Consider the following 25,105-nt stretch of genomic DNA (forward strand, 5'->3'; position numbering starts at 1 on the left):
TGGTTGTGAGGTAAAAAAATATAAAATAGTGCACAGCAACAGTGCAAATATCAGGAAGCAATGTATCAAGGTTAAAGAATTTTAAGTCCTTATATTGTTTAGGAGAGTAAAGATAATAATTAACCTAAGGGAAGAAATTCATTCTAAATTTCTAGAGGAACCACAAAGAGCAGAAGCAGAATGTTTAATTTCTGACCTTGTAAAAGGAATGAGAGGGAGTTTCAATCAAGAAAATGTGGACAGGATCTGTCACTTACATTAGAGGTACTTTTTCTCCCTTGGAAAACATACTCTGTGTGCATTTGTTACAATGTTGGATAAAGGTAACAAAGAAAATATTTTTTTTCTTTTTTATGGCATACAAAACATAATCTAACTTTTCCATTAGTCCAAATTAATGCTCTACTGTTGGACTTTCCTAGTTCAAGTTATGCCATTTTATGTACCTACAATATTACAAACAGATTAACTTCTATACATTTAGTATTTTATAACGTTAAAAAGACACAAAATTAAACTTCCTCATAGAATCATCTCAAAGACAAACCACTTTTAACTATTTCTTATACCTGACATTATAATGTCATGCTCCCCTTACCTTTGCACTGTTATTAAAACAGTAACTTTATCATTGTACAATTTTAAAAATTTAAATTCAGGCTCCATTTCTTAAAACTATAACACAATAAACGCCCTGGCTGGTGCAGCTCAGTGGACTGAGCATCAGCCAGGGAAGAGAAAGGTTGCTGGTTCAATTCCCAGTCATGCCTGGGTTGTGGGCCAGGTCCCCAGTTGGGGGTTTATAAGAGGCAATCAGCAGTTGGTGTTTCTTGCACATAAATGTTTCTCTCCCTCCCTCCCTTTTAAAAGTAAATAAATAAAATCCTTAAAAAGAAAAAACAGTAACAAATCCTACAATTTCTCCAACTGAGAGACTGGTAGACTGCAGGGGAGAGGGACTATTAACTATATGAAAACTGTTTATATAGGCATACCTCATTTTATTGTGCTTTTGCTTTAAATTGCACTCCACAGATGTGTGGGGTTTTTTTTAAACAAATCAAAGCCCCTCCACCAAGTAAAAATATTATTAATTTGCTTTATTGAGATACTGACTTTATTGTTGTAGACTGGAACTGAACCCACATCTCCAAGATATACCTGCAGTTTTCTTGGGATTTTTATAACCCTCAACATACTACGAAAAATAGTCATTCCCACTTACCGTCTTGGTCCACTGCACCTTTTACATTTCTATGTATCTATGTATGTATATATGTATGTTTGTTTATTTATTTGAGAGAGGAGAAGGGAGAGAGAGAGGAAGAGATACATTGATCTGAGAGAAACATCAATCGGTTGCTTCTCTTATGTGCCCACAACCTAGGCATCTGTCCTGATTGGGAATCTAACCAGGCACATTTTGCTTTGAGGGAAGAAACCCAACCAACTAAACTATATTGGTTTGAGAAACTTTTACACTTTTTTTTTGGTTTGTTTCTTTCTTTCTTTCTTTTTTTTTTTTTGTAGTTTAGAAGTCATTTGACAAGAATGAGGGATAATTAAAAACTATTAGAAAATTTAAGTAAGTCTAGTACACCCAGATTTTTATTCCATACTGTCCTGTTTTTAAAGGTATATACACAAAATGGACTGTGTTTCTCTGAGCATAACTGCTCGTTGAATTTAATGCACAAACCTGAAATATGTCCATCTCATAAATGCTGATTCCAGATTTCAAATTTATCTCTAATAATTCTAACTCATCACTACTTCTGGTTCTTCTTCCTGTATTTGAATTGTCAAAATTCAATGCTTAAAATTTTTTTTTGCAACATCTGATGGCTCATATTTTATCTTCTTTACTCAATAATCGAAAAATATTTCAGTTTGAGGTTTGGAATGAGTAATAGATCTTTTCATTTCCAAATCATTTACTTCCTTCCAATTACCTCTGTATCTGTCCACTAATCAATCATATCAAGTAAATTTTGGTGCACAAACATCACAAGAGATGAAAGAAAGAATTCTGCCACACTTTTAGCAATACGGAATGTCTGAACCTTGTCATACACTATTACATAATGAAGTCCTTCCTACTAAATAGATGAGAATAGCATATTTTCTTTTTTTATCCTTAGAAACATATTGTTAACTCATTGATAAGTTTGGAAAAATTAACCTAGGACATTGTCTATGAAGATTCTTAGTATGAGACTTTGCTCTAACAATCAGTTTCACCATCATCGTTAGTCTAGAGTAGTGCTGTATTTTGCATTCATCCTATTGTCAAACATCTTCCTGTGTTAACTTTCTTCTCTTAGCTAATATAAACAGAGAATGAACAATTCTGAATAGTTAACTGTGCTGAAGGAAAACTAAAAGCCAATTATAAAAATAATGTCTCTACTTTCTTTCATACCTCTTTGAAAGATGACTCAGTACTTTGGGCAATGCAATATCCTCTAGTGATTTCACTATTGTACCATCCTTCTAGGTGATTCTAACATTCTTCCATTTTCCTATTGTATTAAGTCTTTTTTAGCATCCTTGGAAATAAATGAGTAAAAAGAAGCAATTCCTAGGACAATAAAATAGCGAAATGTTTCAAGACATAGAAAAATAAGATCACTAATAAGTTCCCACACTATAACTCTAAGACCTTATAAAAAAGACCAATGGATCCATAGGGTAATTGTAAGATAAAATATTCAATTTTTAATAACAAGCAAACTGGTTTCATCGAAGAACTCTAAGGAAAAAAAAGTCATGACATGTGAATCCTTTGACTATCTGTAAATAGTCAGAAGTGCCCCAAAAAGGAACTCATAAACTACTGGATACAATAAAAGCTGATGGATACTGTAGGTTAATTAAATTAAAGTACCTTTTATACTCAAGAAAAACACATCCTTTATGAATTCTCAGCATATTAACATTTTTTCAGGGAAAGGTATGAATATACACACTAAGGTTTTTTTTTAAAAAAAGAACTAAAAATAGCCTCCTACATGGATGACAGTGTGGTATTGTGAGGGGAGAGATGGTGAGTGGAGGTGGACGAGGGTATGGGGGTGGTAAATAGTGATAGAAAATAAATAAAAATAGCCTCCTGACACTTCAGGTCCATTTTTACTATCAAGTTTGTTTACAAACTGACTGGGAGTAGTTTCAGAAGTTTCCAGATTTCATAAATGTTGGTAGGGAATTATAAACATATAAAATAATATCCTGAAGTCCCCTAAATATAAAGCTAGGACAATGATATTCTGCAAATAGTAGAAAGCCAATGAAAAATTTTAAACAGAGGAGTAATGTGAATTTACATTTGATAATGACTATTCTGCTTATAGTAAAAACATTGTTTGGGATGGGTAGGACTGGGGGAGTGAGAGAAGCTATAAAGCCATCTTTATAAGCCATCTTCATAAATCACTGCATTCTCGTCCTCATTTATATGGTTATTGTTTTAAAGACTTTCTTTGCTTTTTTCCCAGGAAACACTAAATAGCAGATGATGCTGGTGCTACAGGAGGGCCCGGAAGGCCCCAGGGCCCTAGAAGGGGAGGCCGCAGCACCAGCTGCATCTAGATGGAGACTATGGTGCTTGCGGAGGCCAAGGCCTAGGACAAAAAGTGGATCCCCGTTACTGAGCTGGGCCACCTGGTCAAGGACATGAAAATCAAGTCCCTGGAGGAGGGAGGAGATCTCTCTCTTTTCTCTGCCTGTCAAGGAATCTGAGATCATTGACTTTTCCTTGGGGGCATCCCTCAAGGGTAAGGTTTTGAAGATTATGCCCCTGCAAAAGCGGACATGTGCAGGCCAGAGGACCTGGTTCGAGGCATTTGTCGCCACTGGGGACAACAATGGACATGTTGGTCTGGGTGTTAAGTGCTCAAGGGAAATAGCCACTGCTATTCATGGGGCCGTCACACTGACAAACTCTCTACTGTCCCTGTGAGGCAAGGCTACTGGGGGGGAATAAGATCAGCAAGGCCCACCAGGTGCTGTGGCTCTCTGCAGGTGTGCCTCATCCCTGCCCCCAGGGGCACTGGCGTCACCTCAGCCTCTGTGCCCAAGGAGCTGCTGATGGCTGGTATCCAGGACTGCTACCCCTCAGCCAGGGGCTGCACTCACCCTGGGGAACTTCGCTGAGGCCACCTGCAATGCCATCTCTAAGACCTACAGCTATCTCACCCCCAACCTCTGGAAAGACACTGTGTTCTCCAAGTCTCCCTACTGGGAATTCACGGACCAGCTTGTAAAGACCCACACCAGATTTTCTGTGCAGAGGCCATAGGCTCCAGATGTGGCCACCACATAATTTTATAAACGAAAAATAAAGTGAATTAAGCTGGTTTAAAAAAATTTTTTTATTGTTTTTTTCCTATAAAAGTGTCAGATTTTTTCAAATCTCTTTTCATTAAATGTGCCCATTTAATGCTATCATAACAATGTGATACCTTTTCTACAGTGCACACTGCAGTCCCCCCTTATCCTGTTTTGCTTTCCATGGCTTCAGCTACCACCAGTCAACTACAGTCTGAAAACATTGTGAAAAATTCCAAAAATAAGCAATTTGTGTTTTAAACCGAACACCATTTTGAGTAGGGTGAAAAATCTCAAGCAGTCCTATCCTGTCCCACCCAGAATATGAATCGTCCCTTTGTCCAGCATTTCCACACTGTCTATGCTACCCACCCATTAGTCAATTATTAGCTATGTCAGCTATCAGATTGGCTGTTGTGGTATCACGGTGTGTGTTCAAGGAACCTTTATTTTACTTAATAATGGTCCCAAAATGCAAGAGTACTGATGCTGGCAATTGGGATTTGCCAAAGAGAAGCTGCAAACAATTTTCTTTAAGTGAAAAGGTGGAAATTCATGACTTACAAAGAAAATTTGTATGCTGAGGTTGCTAAGATCTTGGGTAAGAATTAATCTATCTGTGAAATTGTGAAGAAAAAAGAAATCTGTGCTAGTTTTGTTGTTGCACCTCAAACTGCAAAAGTTATAGCCACAATGAGTCCTAAGTATTCAGTTGAGATGGAAAGGCATTTGTGGGTGAAAGACATGAAAAGATAATGTGTCCTGACCAACAGCAGTGTATTGCGCCAGAAAGCTTTGAGTCTACAAGGAGTCCCTCCTTATCCACAGGGAATACATTCCAAGACCCCCAGTGGATGTCTGAAACCATGGATAGTGCTCAACCCTATATATATCATCTTTTCCTCTACATACCTACGATAAAGTCTTATAAATTAGGCACAGTAAGAGATTAATAATAACTAATAATAAAATAAAATAGGTTACCTGAACCCAAGCACTGTACTAAATGACTAACAGGCAAGTACTATACACAGCGTGGAAACACGGACAAAGGGATGATTCACATCCCGGGGGATAGAACAGGACAGTACGAGATTTTAGCAAATTAATCAGAATGGTGTGCCATTTAAAACTTATGAATCGTTTATTGCTGGAATTTCCCATTTTAATATTTTCAGAATGTAGTTAACCACAGAAAGCAAAATTCTGCAGATAAGGGGAAACTACTGTGTATAAAGACTTCGGTAAGAGTATGTATGTACAAGAAAAAACATAGTGTACATAAAGTCTGGTACTATCTGTGGTTCAGGCATCCACTGGAGGTCCTAGAACATATGCCTGAAGATAAGGAAAGATTACTATATAAATATAATTTCCCAGAAATAAAAAATAAATTCAAAATTTATTTTCATTTACTTGATCTTTCAAACAAGTGCTTCCCTTCCAATACTTGCAGCTCGTTTGACCTGTAGGACCCAAGAATTAATTTAACTACTAAATTAGACTAAAAAATTTATGTTAAGCAAAATTTTTTAATTTTTAAGCTAGTATTTCTATAGCTCCATATCTGATTCTAATTTTCCAATAACAGCTACCCATTAAAATTATACCAATAACTTGATAACTACCAAATCCTTAATCTAATCTCTCTGAAGCCCTAACATCGATGATATTGCAGACTACCTCTCTCTTTTTGATTTTTATGACACTACATCCTCCCAGCTCTCTGCTCACCCAGTATTTGTTTCTTTCTCTAGCCCTACCTTAAACACAGACATTACCTGTTTGTAACCACAGCTCTATTTTTTATTCATTCAAATAATGTTTACTAATGTTTGATGTATGCCAGGCACTGCTTTATCATGGTTCAACCATACTTACAGCTATTAATGGTAGGTCACCACCATATAGATAATATCCAGATTTACACTACCTACTCTATCCCTTTTTTAAGCTCAATTTCCAACTGTTTACTGACTATAATACTAACATTGATGGGGATGATATATATGCCAGGAACTGTTCTGAGCAGATTACAAATATTACCTCATTAGATTGTCAAACCACTACAATGGGGACTGTGTAGGTCTCCCAGGATTGCTGGTAATGTTCTAATTTTTGATCTGGGTGCTTGTTATACAGGAGTGTTCATATATGACACTATATAAAGGCATACTGTTATTACTGTTGCAGTTAAATTACACTTCAACATTTTTAAAAAATTCTAATCCCATGAGGTAAGAATTAGTATTATCTCCAGTTTATAAATAAAGAAACTGAAATACCAAATGACTGCCTAAGGTCACACGGCAGGTTGTAGCAGGAACCAAGATTCAGCTCAGGCAGGCTAACTTCAGAGCCCATCCACTCTCAGTCATATTAACCAATCCTTACATTCATGTCTTGGCTCAACACATTTCCTTTGTCTAAAATAACATTCCCTGCCCTGGATGGTGCAGCTCAGTGGACTGAATGCTGACCTGCGAACCAAAGGGTCACCGGTTCAATTCCCAGTCTGGGCACATGCCCAGACTGCATGCCAGGTCCCCAGCTGGGGGCACGCAAGAGGCAACCACACATTGATGTTTTTCTCCCTCTCTTTCTACTTTCATTCCTCTCTCTCTCTGAAAATAAATAAATAAAATATCTTTAAAAATTAAAAAATAAAATAACACTCCCTGGATTTTCAGAAAGAAAGACCATGAAATCTACCTCAAACTCCTAGTCAGAATCCTCCAATTCCCATTTTATTATTTCATTAAACTTCAGTTATGATTGTTATCATGGCACTGTTATTTGTAGGCATAGCTGATCTGTTCCCACTCTCCTCCCCTCAAAGTATAAACCCCTTGAGAGCAGAGACTATGTGTACTGGAGATGTCCATTAATTATGTTACTTCCTACAAATGTATTTCAACATACATTATCATACAAGACTAATAATAAAACAAAAAAGCCTAATGTTCTTTATTTCATTAATTTGTGCTCTATAAGTATGACTTAAGAGCTGCACTGCAAACAGCTTTCACAAGACACTAAGAAATGCCACTCAGAACAATAACCCTAATTCTGACAGAGTGATACCCAAAACAATTTACGGACAAGCACAGCAACAGAACTCCTCACCTTTAATCATGTATCTAAGTGACTCTAACATAGTCTGTCTATTACTACATCTATAAGCCCAAATGCTATCTTGAATAACCTGATGGTATATTTTTGAATTTTTTTTTTAAACAAATACTTCTACCTAAACAGCTATACAGTCAAATCCAACTGCCCATAAGTATAAATCCATCTCTGGGATCTGTATTTTAATCCAATGATCTGTTTGTCCGTCCCTGTACTAATACCACATTTTCCTGTTTAGTCAAGTTCGGATATCTGATAATCCAAGAACTTCCTTATCATACCCTACAGATAGTCAGGACTGCTTTTGGACCGATATTCTCTTCAAAATTAACATTAGAAACCCTTCATAAAGTTACCCCAAAAATCCTGTCGAGATTTTTACTGGAAATACATTAAATATATGGATTACTTAATGGAAAATTTGTAACTTGATGGTATTGATTTTTTTTCACTCCATGAACACAGCTCATCTTCATTTATTCATGTCTTCCTTTATGGCTTTCATATCCTAATATATTTTTTCCCTTAAAGTGTTTTGCATATCTCATTAGTTTTATTTCTACTCACTTAAGTGGTTTTGTGGCCAAATATAAACAGGACTTATTTGACATTGAAATTCAGGTGTACCAATACTCCAGTACCTACTATTAAAAAATTTCACTTTGAGATTATGAAGCTCTATATATTAAGTATATGATAAACATCAACTAAGGAAATTTTTAAAACCCTTATAGTAGTACTGAAATTTCTATAAAAAAAGACCAGCAGTGTAAAATGCCTACTGAAAATGAGGCACTAGGCTAGGAAATTTTACATTTAATCTTCACTCCAAGGTCTGTTAGGCAAGGAAACTGAGTCTCGGAAAGGTTAAGTGATCTGGCCAAGTGACTGAAGGGACAGAGCTGGGATATACATGCCAAGTCCCACAAATTCCAAATTCATGCCCCTTCCATTCTAGCGTATTATAAGGAAGTTTATAAAGCACTGTCAAGTACACACCATCAGCATTCTATACAGGAATACTTTGGCTCACTCTACTCTTGAAGATATTAATAACATTAAAACGAAATATCATCAATGTTAACAGCAGCAATCCTTTCAGGAAAAAAATTTTCGTTATTTCAAACTCATTCACTCATTAGGAATCCTCAGATTCCTGACCCAACGATGTAAGAGCTGATATAATTAGTAGTTGCAATAATTCTTTTTTTTATAGAGCCAGTAAATTTCCATCACCATGATTGGTTTCAAAAACCTGTTCACCTGGTTTTTTCACCTTCTCAGTGCTTATTCCTTTTCTTACTAGTGTTACTTTTTTTCTTTCCTTCAAGACACAATGTTCTTAACACTACATTCAAATAAAAAGTTTAAAGAGAGAAAATTCATCAGTTTACCCAGTCTGCCCAAGCTATCTTAATTATCCTTTAGGAACAAATTGTCCTACAGTCATCTCAAGCATCATTCGATGAGATGCCTTCCTTTGACTAGCAGATTCTTAAACTAATGTCCAGAGAACAGTCAAAATCCACTCAAATATTTATCACTTAACATTTGCCAAGACTCTAAGAATATGGGAGTAATTATTCTGCAATCTCTAAAGTTTCCAAATTCAATAAACTCTGTTTGTTTCTTAAAGATTTCATTTATTTATTTTTAGAGAGAGGAGAAGGGAGGAAGAAAGGGAGAGAAACATCAGTTGGTTGTCTCTCATGCGCCCCCTACTGGGGACCTGGCCTGCAACCCAGGCATGCGCCCTGACTGGGAATTGAACTGGTGATCCTTTGGTTCACAGGCCAGCGCTCAATCCACTGAGCCACACCAGCCAGGGCCAAATGATTATTTTAAATAGCTAACTATATTGAAGGCAAATAACATTCAGATATCAATGATACAGGAAAAGTTACATATAGGACAAAGATAATTAGTTTAAACACAAGCTGAAGATTCAGATTCCCCACGTAAAAGACAAGTAAACAAGTATCTTTTTTTAAATCCTCACTCAAGGATATGTTTTCATTCATTTTAGAGAGGAAGGGAGGGAGAGAGGAAGGGGGGCAGAGAGAGAGAGAGAGAGAGAAAGAGCAGGAGAGAGGGGCGGAGAGAGAAACATTGATCAGTTGCCCCCCATACACACCCCAACTGGGGCTTGAACCCGAAACCTAGGCATGTGCCCTGACCGGGAATCAAACCTGCAACCTTATGGTGTACAGGAGAATACTCCAATCAACTGAGGCACCTAGCCAGAGCAAATCAAGTATCACGTCTAGACAGAAAGATGACAAGGAACTGGTATGTCCAAGGCTTTTCTAAAGAATAAGGGAAACTGCCTGTTTAATACACTCAAAGAAATGGTTATGTTTTATTAGCAGTGGAATTTAATGGGATTACTTCATTTTATAGTACATATACATACACGTGTATATGCCACAAATCCCCTTCAACAACTGAAGAACTGTGACAACTTCTGTATCACTACCAAAGAGTGAAAATAAATGATTTTGATCCTATGAAATTATTAATTACAAAGTTTTTCTATTCAGAATTATCTTTCCTCACATTCTTTGCTATCCTAAGTCCTCATACCTATTAAAAAACTTTTCAAGATGTATTACAAAATTAGATTTGTTTGTCTAAAAGGAAGTCTATCTTCTCAAACAAAAACAGTACTCCACTAAATTGGGTTACCAACCCAACCAAGTTCCTTTTTTGCCATGGAGCCCTTCCTGTTTTTTCACCATCCTTCAGATCTGCTTTGTCCTACACACCTCAAGGTAACATTCTATCAGGAGCACATACATATACACACAAATACTTTTTAAAAATTTTTTGATTTCTTGATTTCCAAGAGGAGGGAAAAAAAGCAAATGAAAGGTCAGAACATGAAAAGATTACATTTGCAAGAGTGGCAAATGGCATAACAGGTTTATTTACTGGCCTTTAAAAATAACACAAAGCAGGGAGAAAAATACTCAGTAGCTGATGGAACATGTAGCATAAAGACTGAATAAATGCTTACCACAAAAATGTTTAATATGTCATTATATAAATGACAACCTTGATCAACCCTGAAGTTATTAGTAGCAGAACTTACGAGATCTTTATAAAATCTTTTTTAAAAACCTTGGTTTTTTAGTATGTTATTATGAAGCTCAAATATTAACAAGCAAAAGTCTAAGCTCCAAATAAATTTAATCAAATACCTGATGTAGCTGTAACCAAGAAAACTTAGAACCAGAATTAAATCTAGATTTAGGAGTTACTTTCAGTTACTTGCATTCAATGACAGGTGAAGCAACTATTCACAGCATCCACATGTAAATACCTAAGATTTCCCTGATCCTTCAAATTGGAAAACAAAGAAAAATTGCAAAGTGGGCTTTGGTCTTCCAAGTCTAAGTTAATTGTAATGACTTCCAGACAGGAAGAAAAATGAGTATCATTACTGCAATTTTTACAAATGCTTTATTATTAATGCTATTTGTTCATTTTTGTTGAGCCAAAGTATTAGCTTTATTTGGCCTGATTTATTCCCATTAAAATCAAACAATTTCCATGTACTATATTTATATACAAGAACAGAGTATCTTGATTAGTTTTGCCAATATACACATAAACAACATCAAAAAAGTAGCCTTTTTTTCACTAGGCATACATAAAACCAATAACTGGACTGTTGCTACAGTTTACTAAAACTATGAAATCCAAAGCCAAAAATTAATTTGGTACAGAAATTCTTTAATAGTTTCCTATATTGAGATAAAATACATACATGTAACTATTTTGTTTAAAAAATGATTCAGTATCCCTGGCTGGAATAAGTGTGGCTCAGTGGATTGAGTGCCGGACTGTGACCCACAGGGTCAAGGGTTCGATTCCCTGGCAGGGCACATGCCTGTGTTGCAGGCTAGATCCCCAGCAGGGGGTGCACAAAGAAGCAACCGCACACTGTTTCTCTCCCTCTTTTTCTCCCTTTCCCTCTCTAAAAATAAATAAACACAATCTTTAAACAAAATGATTAAGTATCTTTAAATTGGCATTTTCTCCTTTCATTTCTGTCTGTAGGATTACATTAGAAAAATATTTCAAACTGCCACAAAGAACAAACCCCCTACGTTTTCAATAATAAACAGTAACCCCCAAAGCTATCACTCTGCCAGTACTAAAAAAACAAAAAAAACCCCAAAAACAAAAAACAAACACTGGGTAAAACAAGAAAAAATTTTAATGGTTAATACAGCCTTGTCTAGAACACGAAGTACTTGGTAGCACTGAGTTTATGATCAACTATTTCTTGTTTCCCTGAAAAAGAAAATGGCTATTTTTTTCTCTCTCCACAGAAATTACTGGCCCTAAAAAGGTTTTAACAAAGTAGCTGAGACTTTGTTAGTTGTTCACAACTTGTAAGTAAAGGATTTTTTTTTAAGATTTAAAGAGCCTCAAGATTTTGCCCCAATTATCTGTCCTTTTTTTTTTTTTTTTTGGAATATAGGCCTCAAGATATGAAACTTGTAAAAAAAAATTCCACATGCATTCAAGGCATTCAATAACTAATAAAATACCGATTTCATCAATAAAACGCACATTTATACATTTTAACATCTCTTAAAATCAATGGTCTTAAGCATTGTCATGTTTTAATTGGTAGCAATACCCCTTACAATAAAAGGCATCTTAGAAATCCATGAGAAACGGCAACTTTGTCATAATTACAAATTTTAACCCCCCAAAGGTGGCAAGAATCTCATTTAATAGATGAGGAAAATGAAAGCCCAGAAAAGTGATGTGCCTAATGTCATAAAACCTAGAGCAAGAGACACCGGAACCCAGCGCTTCTAGTTCCCAATGATGCCCTTTGCATTACACAACCTGCTGCTTGAAGTGAATGAGATGAAAAATCTACCTGGCTTTAATCAACAGCTGACATGGCTGATACACACGAGGTATCTAACAATCTCTGCACTACAGAAAGCTTATCACGTAGGAGCCCTGCATGCTTTTGGCCTGAATCTGAAGATACTGTCTCAGACTGACTCAAAAGTAACAGCGACAGTAACAACAAATAACCTACTTTTTCTTTTGGATAATGAACTACGGACACTTCAGAAATTAGCGCTTCCCTTAAGGTAGGAATTTCATAACGTGTATGCATAATAACTCGGTCCAATCCCACTTGCGCTTGCTTCTCCCCAGAGGAAAGACTCGCCAAGGGAACTTACTGGCCCACATGGAACCTATACTCAAAAGCCAGGACAAGGCCGTGGACTCACTTATCAGCACTAGAAACTTCGCACCGTCTTTTGCGGTCTACCACCTACACCATTCACAGGTGGTTGGGATGTTTACATCTTTTCTTGCAGGACAAACTGAAGGAATCCAGTGACTGTCGTGACACCCGCGGCTTGTTTTAGGGCTCGGGGGGAGGGCCGGGGAAAAGCCACAGGCCAGAGAAGGTACCCGAGAAAACGACACGTTATCTGGACTCAGGGGGCCGGAGCACGGGGAAGACGGGCGCAAGGGAGGCGTCACGGGAGAGGGCGGCCAGCGGGTCGTGCGATCGGCACCCCCGTCGCCCACCCTCTCCGAGACCAGGGGAGGGAAACCAGGGGGAGGCACGGCAGGCGGGGAGATCGGGGCCTCGGCCTCGGTCCCTCCGTCAGTCTGCCGGGCTCCCAGTCCGCGGGAGGCCATTTTAGCTGCGGGGCCGCCGAAAACCCCGGCGGCTCTCCACGTCCCCAACCCTGGCCGTCTCTCGTCCCGCCCCCACCGGGGGCCGCTCCCCGCCGCGGCCCGGCCCGTAGGGGAGGGAGAGGCCGTGGGCCGGGCCCGCAGCGAGGGGAACTCGGGGCCGCGGGGGCGGGGGCCGGCGCGGGGGCGTCGTGGCGGCGGGATCCGGGCAGAGGAGCGAGCTGGGTGAGAGAAGGGGGAGGGCGGGAGCCGTTACCTATACTGGGCCGCAGCCGCCGCCGCCGCCGCCCCGCTGTGGGTGAATCCAAAGTAGTTGCCGGTCGCCATTTTGGCATCTTCCCCCAGCCGGCTGGGCACTGCGGCGGGCACGGAGAGTCGGGTCCCATGGCGGGAGGAGAGGAGCGGAGGCGCAGAGACGCCAAGGGAGGGAGAGGGAGAGAGAGAGGCGCGTGAGAAGCCGCCCTCGCCGGGCCAGGGCCGCGGCCGCAGCCGCGCCGCCTCCCCCTCCCGCCTCGCACTCCCTCACTCACTTGCACGCCCCGGTGGCGGCCGCCGCCTCCTCCCCGGAGCCAGCCCCAGCCCCCGCGCCTCCCCGCTGCCCCAGGCCGAGGAAGGAGCTGGGCAGGGACCTCGGCGGGGCACATTATACTCACCATAGGTGAAAGAAACTACAGGGCATATGGGAATCATGGGCTCGGGCTGCTGCTGCTGAACTCTGAACTCTCACCCGCTGCCTCCCTCCTCAGCCCTGCTCCTCCTCAGCGAGAACAGTCCACCGCCTCCCGCCGCCCTGCGCAGGCGCCGCAGCGCTCGGCACCCTGGGAGCTGTAGTCCCCGCCGCCTTCGCGGCTCCAGAGGACGCGTGCTGGGGCCTCCGCAGACGCGAATTGCGGGATGCCCGCGCCGGAGGACAGGCCTTATCTCCTCCAAAGTGGTAGTGACAGCGAGCCGCAATCCGGACGACGAAGGAGCGCCTCTCCACGCCGTGGGGGAATCGGGGAGAGTGACCCGAGGGAGTGACGTCTGTTAGCCTTTTCTTCTTTTCACTCTTCTTTCACTATTGCGTGTGCATTTGTTCTTTACCTTTCAGTCCTTCTCGCCTGTGCATTTTTCATCAGAATTTGAGCTGGACTCGTTTGGATTCTTCCTTATTTCCCGCATTGTGGCTTCTTGTCCCTAACCTCTAAATTGGGGAGGAAAAGAGGAGGCGAGAAAGAGAAAAGAATGGCAAGTGTGCAATTCTGTTGGATTGGAAGCACACCCCCAGACACCCCTCCCGAACACACCTCTACTTGCACTCTCTCCGACTCGCAGCCACTCCTTCGCTTGGTTAACGCATATTGAAACCTCCCACCCCAACGCGCGCCCACACGCCCGCCTGCGCGCGCGCGCGCGCGCGCGAGCGCGCATTCCCCCCTCCGCCCCCGCCCCCCAACACACACACACAGAGTGCGGGGCAAGGTCCTGGAGATACAGCAGTGAATACAATAAAGTCCCCAACCACATGGAATTTAGCTTATGGGAAAGGAGAGAGAGGGTTCGACACTAGCCAAATAAATGGTGTGTCGGATGGTGATTGCAGCTTTAAGAATAAAGCCAGGTAAAGAAGAGCCAGTGGAGGGAGTGGATAGGGCGGTTACTTGAGTAGAGCCCCGAAGGAAGTGAGGGACTAGCTCGTTAGGTACCTGGGGGACGGACCGCAGGTGGAGATCCTAGAGCTGGGGTGCTCAAGAGCAGCGAGGAAGTTCGTCTCGCTGGAGTTGAGTGACAGGAGACCGGATCAAAAGGGCACATTATAAGGGTGTCAGATCTTTCGTGGTAAGGATAGAAATCTCCCATGCACGTATTTCTTTCTTCTGCTTTCCGATTTCTCTTCCTCAATCATTTCCAACCATTCTCTTTCCTATTGCACTTCCTGTTCTGATTTTTTTCTCCCACCTACTCTCTTTTCTACCTTCCGTTCGGCATACCTGCTCCATTTCACCTCCTCCTCATCTTCTCCATGGCCATTGCCCAGACCCTCTGCTACTGGTTTGTCCTCAATGTCGGATATGAGCATTAAAAAGAAATGCAAAAAACTCACTCATGAAGCTTAGGGCTTTGTCCCACCCTCTTATGCCAGAGCAGAAACAATACCTTAATTCCTATTTGTGCCACTCCTGCTCTCCCACACCTCCTACAGAGGTGCTGGTTTTAAGAACCCATCTGATTTATCCTCTTAATCATTTCAAAAAAAGAGAGAATTTAGAACATTTGAGAAAAATCAACATCATAGTTTTTGAGAATACTGATGTTTCCCTAGGCTGAAGTTATCTGTGCTCCAAGTGTGTTGCTAGGAAAAAATATTTTCAACATGGGATATCGGAACTGCATTTTGAAGGTAATTTGCCTTCAACTCCATGGAACAATCAAGACTTCAAGGCACTGGATGTAAGTGCTTTGATGAATTTGCATTATTGGTTACCAGGCTACACGGATAAAACTGGAGGACAAAAGACAGGTGTTAATCACCTGCATAAGATTTCTTGTAGGCCACTTTTATGCGTGGTTGCTTGGCAGACCTTTAGAGGATCGAAGAGGGCTGCTGGCACGCCCCAGTGAGCAAGCAGGTAACTAGAAAGAGGAAGGCATGCCTCATGGTGCCTATTCTCTTTGGTAACTGTTCTTCGAGATCAGAGAAGGTGTGGCAGCGATGGAAATTGTTTACACCAGTGCTCTTCTCAAACAGAGAATCTGTAGGAAGAGGCCTCAACTCCCCCTTGACTTGGGCTTATATAAAGAAAGAGTTCTGGGCCATGGCTAGTGTGGCTCAGTGGATTGAGCGCCAGCCTGCAAACCAAAGAGTGACCTGTTCAATTCCCAATCAGGGCACATGCCTGGGTTCTGGGCCAGGTTCTCAGTGGGGGGTGCATGAGAGGCAACCACACATTGATGTTTCTCTCCCTCTCTCCCTCCCTTCCCCTCTCTCTAAAAATGAATAAATAAAGTCTCCTAAAAAATTTGTTTAAGGAAGAATGAAGGAAGAGTTTTGGAATGAATTTGTAATCAAGAAGACTTTAGTCCTTTTCCTGAGCATTTTGTAGTGGAATTAAGTTATTGAAGCTTTTTAAACCTGTAGGACCGGAATAACATCTCTGTCACAGGACTGTGGTGTGGATTAAGTGAGGTAGCATTTCTGTAAAACAATACCAAGCACAAGGTATTTATGTAAAAAGAACTAGGCTGGATGATTGCAAATCTTTTTCAAAAATGTTCCTTCTTGTAAGTGAATGTACGACACCTAAAACCAAAAAGTATGTGGCTCTGCCCTAGCAAGGTTTATGCCCCAGAGTGTACACAGTCTAGGCAACAGAACAGTATGCAGTCCTCTGGACCAACCACAGAAAGTGAGAGAAAACTGGAATCAACCCATTATATCTGTCATCTTTCATGTCCAGAAATGGCTAGCATCAGAACACACATACACACACATACAAAAAATTACACTTAACAGTCGTTCTCCACACTTTAGCTAGAGTGATGGGTTCAAAACACAAATCTGATCAAACCTTCCTGTCCTTCCTCTCCCTCTTAGGACAGAGCAAACTCACTGGTGTGGCCCACAAAGCCTTATGTGATCTGGCCTCCCTGTCTTTTCAGCCTCTTCCTCCTTACTCTCCCTAGTCCAGCTACCTTGGCTTGCTGTTTCCCATGCTCCCGCCCACCACAGAGCTTTGCATGTTCTTGCTGACTGAAATCTTCTTCTTCTCTTCACCTCGGTGATCCTCATGCTTCAACATCTCCGCTCAGTGGAGCCCCTGCTGGATCAGACCTTTATTATGCTCTCAGAGCACCAGGCATCTCCCCTTAGTTGCCTTTGCCACAGTTGCAATCTTTTACTTACTTATTTTGTGATTATTTGATTAACATGTATGTTGAATGAGAGAAAGAAAGAAACAAACAACAGGCCAAATTGGAGTCCCTCTTGCTAAGCCACATCACCAAAGTACAACTTAATAACTAACGTCATGGCAGGGTGAGCCTCTCCAAGGAGTGAAGTTTCAAACCAATGGGCCTGGAATTTTCTGATGAACACTAGCGAGGTAATCTACCTAAGACCCCATGCCTCCCTCTAAGGCAGAGGATTGGCGGCGCTTTTCATCTCGCAGCACACGTAAACTAACTACTAAAATTCTGCGGCAAACCGGAAAATACGTTTTTTGCCCATCTGACAAAAAATAAATAGGTATAGTTTTGATTCATTCACACTGGACAGCTCCTGTGGTGTTGGCTGTTGTCATTTTTTTTTTATTTGACAATCTAAGGGAAAAGAGGTCAGTGCCCCTAATTAGGCAGGTGTGGCGCCGTCCAGTGTGAAAATTACTGCTCTCAGGGAAGGTGTCCTTGTCTGAAATAATTCACTTTTTTAACTTCTTAGTCCTCTTAGTAAAGCCAATTAGATCTTCAAGTTTACTCATTTAAACTTTGTTCTTTAACGTATCTTCCCTCCCCCCTTCCCTTAAAATTACAGCTTGATGAAGGCAGGGTGCTTGGTGATAGGCGCCCGAATAAGAGCTTATTTAGGAAATGAAGCAGGCTGTGCACAGTGCAATCTCTTTTTAATGATTCAGAGGACAGTTCAGGAACTCAGGGATTATTAGGAACCGCAACAGTATCTGAGGGCAAACCAGAAAATAATTGGCAGACTGATACTGACAAGGTGGAGTTAGCCAGAGAAAGCCTTGCACCCTAAACTCACAGAAAATGTATCTAGTCTTCTTTAGTCACAACTTCGAGTCCGGGCCTGGCAACCCGAAAGGCCTGGTTAAAATACAAATGTGCCAGCCGGCAAGGGTAACATAAAAGCTACTCTATACCAAGAGGAGTGTGGCCTGGGGAGTGAGAGGACGGACTCTGAAGCTGGGCCCGCCTGGCTTCCACTCTCAGCTGTCACTCCCTGCTGCACCGCCTGCCTCAGCCAGCAACCTCTCTGTGCCTCCTTTTTCTCGTCTGTCAGCAGAGCTCATAAAAGTAGCATCTACAGCAGGGGGTTGTTGATAGGGCTTTAAAATCTCCTAGATGTAAATCTTCTAGATCAGTAGCAGTGCCCGGCTCTTTACAAGTACTTCTGTGCCTGTTGGTTGTTATTCTAACCACCACCTATTCTTAACACAATCAGAAAATGAACCAAAGGATGGGAATGTTTTTGTAGGGTAAGGGGAAGATCAAGCCCAGGAGAGCTTAATAAAAAGGAGGTGCCTAGATCGGGAGGGGCAGCAGGGAGGGTCCTGGGGAGCATGCAAGGGGAGGCGAGGAGCGAACTGCTGCTTCTCTGTGTGCCGGGGACCCCAGGCAGGGAGCAAAAGGCAAGACAAGACCAAGGAGAAGAGCCAGCATTTACCAGTGTTGTTGACAAAGAGCCCAGAGGAGTTTTTTTTTTCTAATTTTAATGTGCTACCATGAAAATACATGTCTTCGTTCTTCATTACTTAGAAACTCCACATTTCTACAAAGTAATATCACTTTATGATTTCTAAAGGACAGAATATTGTAGGCGCTTGAAAAGATTTAAATGTTAAAGACTCTAATTCCAGTGTTTTCCCTAGCTTTCTGATGATAAAACAAAAACCGCCCAGGGAGTCTTTCAATAATACAAATTCCTGGACCGCATTGCAGTCCCACTGAATTGAAATCCCAGAGCCTGTGGCCTGGGAAAACATAGAGTGAACAAGTCCCCCTCTCAAGTGATTTTTATCAGTAAAGTTTGGGGGACATTGGGCCCAACCTCACCACTCTAAAGAAGAGGATACTGAAGCCCAGAGAAGCTGAATAACCTGTTGAAGATGCCGCCGTGCCTACGTGGTCGGTGAGCACAGGCTGGCTCTGGAGGAACGGTCCGTCTCTTTGGGGAAGAGGCCCAGGGAACAAGCGATGTAAGAGGTGAGAGAGACTTTATTTTTTTCATTATACGCCCTTTTGTTGTGGTGGGGAGGAAAAAAGCTTTTACCATATCACAATGAATGAATTTCTCAACTAAAAACTTAGTTCTAAGCACATCGGATCTGCGTACATCTTGGAAATACAGTCATTTGTACCCTGGCTCCGGCTCCCGCCCACCTACCTTGAGTCAGCTTTGTAGCTGCCAGCCCCCTCACTTCCCTTTCCTCTGCCGACTGCAGACTCCCCACCGCTGCCAGGCTGGAGGCTGGGCCTTTGACCGACCCCTTCTCTGCTGGGGTACCTTGGAGTTTAGTCATGCTCCACCGGCCCCCCGCCCCGCCCCGAGCCGCAGCGGGAGCCCCAGGGGCGGGAGCACTGGCGGCTGTGACAGCCAAGGCCTTTGTCCGAGTGCTTGCCAGCAACACGCCCAAGCAGCACCCGGCCTTGGGCACTTTCAGAAAGGACCCTCTGCGGGGGTGGCCACGTTCCCACCTTTCTCGTTTTTCATTAGTCCCCTCTTAAAGCCGCACGGGCAAGTTTCTGTGTAAGGTGGGGCTGAAAGAACACATTTAAATGTCCGAACAGCAAGCAGAGTGGGGAACAAGTAGAACCGTCACGACTGCAATGACTGTGCCGGTTATTTCAGCAACTTTGGAGAAGTGTTAAAAAGTTGAAGCTCAACAAATGCGTACTCGTTACCCAGTGAGAGTACTCCTGGTATACCTACCGAAATGTCTATGTTTACAAAAAGGTATGTACAAGGGTATTCATAGAAACCACTATTCATAGTGTCCAAAATTGGAAACTACCCAAATATCAATAGTCAAATGGGTAAAATAAATTCTATTGTATTGCCACAATAGAATATTATCAGCATTGAGAATGAATCACTGATCCATGCAGCAGCATGGATGGTTCTCACAAGTAAACGCTGAGAGAAAAAAAAGGCCAGACACAAATAAGTTTATATGATGTCATTTACATAAAGTATTTTCTTTTTATTTTTTTCCAGCTTTATTGGGATATAATTGACATATTAAGTTAAGCAACTTTAAGGTATGCAACGTGTTGGTGTCATATACGTGTATACTTATTGTGAAATATTTACCACAGTAAGGTTACACATCCATGACCTCACATAATTATGATTTTTTGCATGGAGTTTTAATTAAAAACAGGCAAAATTAATCTCTGGTGTTATAAGTCAGAACAGTGGGTGGGAAGTGACTGGGAAGGTGTATGAGGGAGAGTTCTATGCGCTGATAATATTAGGGTCCATTAGAGAAGATGAGTAACTTATAAAACTTTAATTTATAAATATGAATTGAATAACAAGTGGGTAATTTATAAAATTTCACTGAGTGGTCCACTCATGTTTTGTGCAAATATATATAATCTACCTACTTCCATGTGAAGTTACTTAAAAAATTAGTTCTCATAGAGCGGTTGTTCCCCATTTTATCAAACCCAAATGCCCCCCTTTTATCACAAATAGTTTATGACACCCTCTGTCCTCTTCTGAAGGGAAAGTTGTAGATAATTGTATCTGCTACATGTATGTAGAAAATTTTTCTTTTTAAAATAAAATGTTTATTTTATAATTTAAAAAAATCAGTAGAGTGCCTTAGTGGACGCATAAAGAAAAAAAGGAAAGGGGAAAAACTTCGTAATAAAATAATGTGTATTTCAGTGTATTAATGTTTGGTCACAACTAGTCTGAAGACATTGAATGAGTACAGGAAGGAGGTGCTTGTACCCAGGATGACAACCCGCAGGAATGCAAGAGCTGCAAGTACAGATGGTATCAGGTAATGTACTAGCTAATTGCGAGGGCACTGGTGACATGGTTTTCTGAAATAGTAAACAATCTGTGCTAAAGTTTTAAATGGGACACAGGACAATGTCATTTGTGCAATAATGACATTTGGGCAATAATGACATTTCTTTCAAGTCTAGAGCATGTTAAAACTATTCAAAAATAATTTGTATTTATATGTCAAAGCCAACTTAAATTATAGACTAAGATCATTATCAACACACTTTGCATGTATTGAGAATACATGAATGTCTAATTTGATATTGTAGTCACGTAGAATGTGAGACAATTTATTGACATGCAGGGCAGTCCCATGCATTGCAGGATGTTTAACATCTGTGGCCTCTAACCATTAAATGCCAGAGGTGTCACTGTGACAACCACAAACTTCCAATATTTTCCCAGATGGTAGTATCACGTTGGTTGAGAACCATCTGTGTAGAGGATAATTTCTAGGCCATATGTCATTAATGTTCTCATTTATCGAACCCTTGAAGATCTACAAGCATCAAAATAATTTGATGGGCATAATAAGTTAAATAACCTGTCTTGGGACTTCAGGGCTTCTCCACTCATTACACTGCAGATCTGCCCCAAATTAGGTTCCCTGGAGTCCCAGTTTAATGGAGATTTGGGTGTTCTGCTGTCGGTGCCTGAGTTAAGGGTCCGTCAGAGGAGATGGGTAATATTCCTGGACAAACAAGTAAAAATTATGCCTGTAACTGAAACCATAGTCCTACCTCTGCTCTGCGAGCCCAACTAACTCCCTTTGTGGTAGATAAGCCTCCTTAGGTGTCCCAGATCTGTTATAATAGAGTTGGTGCCCCACCCACACTCAGCCTGCCCCGTTGTGGCTGAAATAATCAGAGATTCCTGCTGTGGACAGAGCCCGTTGACTAGGAGTCTCAGGCTCTGGAAGTCTGAGAGGGAGAATGTGTGAGGACTGAGTGGCTAGAGACACGTAATTTCACTATTACTGAAAGTATCATAATCACATCTTTGGTGTCCCCTGCAAGTAATGTGATCCCCAAGCTGGCACCACCCAGTCATCACACAGAACAGGAATGGAAGATATTGTTCATTGCCTACTGAGCAGCTGTTATGGACTGAATGTTTGCGTCCCCTCCCAAATGCAAATATGGAAGCCCTCACCCCCCCATGTGTTGATATTTGGTGATGTCATGAGGGTAGGGCCCTCATGATGAAATCAATGCCTTTGGAAGAACTCTCTTTCTGCCCAGGCTGGTGTGGCTCAGTGGACTGAGTGCCAACTTAGGAACCAAAGGGTCGCCAGTTGAATTCCCAGTCAGGGCACATGCCTGGATTGTGGGCCAGGTCCCCAGTAGGGGGTGTGGTATGAGAAGCAACCGCAGGTCGATGTTTCTTGCCCTCTTTCTCCTTCCCTTTCCCTCTCTAAAAATAAATCTATAGAAAAGAACTCTCTGTCCCTCCCCGTCCCTTTCCCTTTCTCTGTATCCCTCTCCTTCTCTTTCTTCTCTCCTCCTCCTATCCCTCCTAAGCCATCCACTTCTTGGGATATTTGATTGCAAGCAATAGAAACCAATTCTGGGTAATGCAATTAATAGGGGACTTTATAGAAAGCTCAAGCTTAACAGGAAAGCTGGAGAATCAGTCTCAGACTTGGGCAGAAACAAAGTCAGCTCTGGAGGGCAAAGAAGCAGAAATAAGTCTGGTCAGACTCCACGGCTTAAAAAATGAAAACCAACCATTTTCAGTTCAGTTCTTTGCAGAACAAACTAGAGGCAGGATCAATTTTGGATGGATTGCAAATTTGAATATGAGAGGAAAATCAATAAAGCCTTTAGAAGAAAACAGAGGAGAGCTCCTTTGGGCCAGAGAGGGTAAGGCACAGTGTCAAACACAAGCCAGGCTTTTTGAGAGAGCTCCTGGTTTAGAGTGGGAATGTGAAACAGAGGTAGAGCCCGGAGGCTTGGAGGGGGAAGGTGGGGCGTGCCTGTGGCTAAGGGGTTTGAGAAGCATAAATACAGCAAATACCAGGCCCGTGGCAGCCACGGAGGGATTCCAGATCCCTTCTGTGGTGGCTCGAGTGTTCCCGAAGCACCTCCCTTCTTGGTCAGGGTCAGCTCAGCCTGCTGCGAAAGTGCCTCAGGGCTCATAGCTGAGCAGATATAGACAGAGGCTCAGATGTCACTTCTCCAAGTCAAAGTGCTCAACTAGCTCTGGCCAAAGGATAAGAAACCAGCCTGGGGCCTCAGCAGTGTAGAAACCCAGTGTTCCCAGGGAAGAACCCTGAGAGAGCACAGCCCACGTCTCTGAAGTCCAGAGGATGAAAGTCGGGACCACGGGTGACCTCAACAGTAGGATAGAGCCATGGAAGCAAAAACCTCGTGCTTTGCATATGTTTTAGTAAAAAACAACTATTACTGTTGTATCAGGCCTGTTCTAAGCACTTTACATGTGCCATCTCATTTAGTCCTAAAAAATTTATTGTGTAAGTTGCTCTAACTCATTTTACAGAGGAGCAACCAGGCTCAGACAGTTGAGGCTGCTTGCCCCAAGCCACACAGCTATTTAAAAATAGAGCGGGGATTGAAATGTCAGTAATACGGTCCAGAGATACGGAAACACTGCACCCTATACTGCCTCTCATGTATGTGAGGAAAATGAACAGAGACCCTGAAACACTACGAAAAAGGCCTGGAACCAGACTACATCGGAAGTGCAGGACACACAGACACAGGTGCACTCTAAGGATGAGAACCAGTGAGCCAAAGGGGCTGAGGGCACGGTGGAGCGTCGAAGAGTCAAGGCACGAACCTGTGACTCTGCTGAGGGAGGCTTCTGTGCAGCTTTCCTCTACCTTGCACCCACCTCTCTTGGGCTTCCTTCAGAATTCCACAATGGAACTTGCCCAGCAAATCCTGCCACTGCGAGCTCTTTCTAGACACGTGAACTTTTTCAACACCTGCCTCTTATCTTGATAAGAGTAGATAGTGGTTCTTGTTTATCTGTAGCACTGAATACACACTCCTTATCCTGGCCTCCAAAGGCCTGCATGACTCAACAAAGCAGTCTCAGCTGCAGTCTGTCCAATATCCCCACTGTGCCCCACATAACGGATTCATTTTTCCGGATGATTCCACTTTGCTTTCATGGCGTACCCTTTCCCCTTGTCTTTAACCATTTAAATGCCACCAATCCCTCAAGGTCTAGCTTAGGTTCCATCCCCTGTACTTGGCTTCTGTATTAGTTAGGGATCTCCAGAGAAATGGAACCAGTAGGAGATATGTATATTTCATATAGATATATTTATTATAAGGAATTGGCTCATATAATTACAGAAGATAAGAAGTCTCAAGATCTGCAGGTGGCAAGCTGGAGGCACCAGAGAGTTGATGCATAATTCCAGATGAAGTCCAAAGGCCTTGGAACCAAGAGAGCTGATGGTATAAATTCCAGTCCAAAAGCCAGCAGGCTCAAGACCCAAGAGGAGCCAATAGTTTAGTGTGAATCCAAAGAGTGGAAAAAAACAAAATAATACAAAAAACAAACCAAAATCCCAGTTTAAGGAATCAGGCAAGAGGGGCTCCATTTTAGTTGAGGAAGAATCAGTCTTTTTGTTCAATTCAGACCTTCAACTAATTGGATGAGGGTCCCCCCTCTGCCTGACAAAGGGAGGGCAATCTGCTTTACTCAGTCTATTGATTCAAATGTTAATCTTATCCAAAACCCCCTTCACAGACACACATAGAAGAAAGTTTGATCAAATGTCTGGGCACCTATGGTTCAGTTAAGATGAAACATAAAATTAACCATCACACCTTCCTTCATTTTTGAATTGTGATACAGAGAGATCTGATCAGATCACTGGGGAGGAGTATGGAGGGGCCATAGGATGAGGCAATGGTAAACCATCTAGGCCTGACAGGATTGGCTGAAAAGCTGAATGCTTCCAGAGCGCATAGAATTATGGGTGAGAAGATTTGAAATAAAGGAAGGGTTTCCTGGCTGATGTAGCTAAGTGGATTGAGCACTGGTCTGTGGACCAAAAGGCTGTGGGTTTGATTCCCAGTCAGGGCACATGCCTGGGTTGTAGGCCAGGTCCCCAGTTGGGGGCATAAAAGAGGCAACTGATCTCTTTTTCTCTAGCATACCATGTTCCTCTCCCTCTCTTTCTCCTTCCTTTTCCCTCTCTCTTAAAATAAATAAATAAATACGTAAAATCTTTAAAGAAAAAAAAAA

The 25,105-nt window shown here is 41.9% G+C and overlaps 1 protein-coding gene and 1 pseudogene across 3 annotated transcripts in view; one reads left to right on the plus strand and one right to left on the minus strand.

Annotated features, from left to right (window-relative positions):
- ZFR (zinc finger RNA binding protein) overlaps nucleotides 1–13,938 on the minus strand; it is a 74,834-nt gene extending 60,896 nt beyond the window's left edge. For all 3 annotated transcript variants that reach the window (XR_008530033.1, XM_054583916.1, XM_054583915.1), the window contains exons 1-2: nucleotides 13,800–13,938; nucleotides 13,403–13,502 (exon numbers count right to left, since the gene is read on the minus strand). Coding sequence is in view for 2 of the 3 variants with exons in the window: in XM_054583916.1 (XP_054439891.1) it covers nucleotides 13,403–13,502; nucleotides 13,800–13,836 (137 nt within the window). In the remaining variant the exon portion in view is untranslated. The remainder of the gene's footprint in view (nucleotides 1–13,402; nucleotides 13,503–13,799) is intronic.
- LOC129079020 (40S ribosomal protein S2-like) lies at nucleotides 311–4,324 on the plus strand (annotated as a pseudogene).
- Nucleotides 13,939–25,105: the final 11,167 nt, after the last annotated feature.

The sequence above is a fragment of the Pteronotus mesoamericanus genome, unplaced genomic scaffold (assembly GCF_021234165.1).
Source record: "Pteronotus mesoamericanus isolate MK-2021 breed Mesoamerican mustached bat unplaced genomic scaffold, CSHL_Meso_final contig_75, whole genome shotgun sequence".
Taxonomy (NCBI): domain Eukaryota; kingdom Metazoa; phylum Chordata; class Mammalia; order Chiroptera; family Mormoopidae; genus Pteronotus; species Pteronotus mesoamericanus.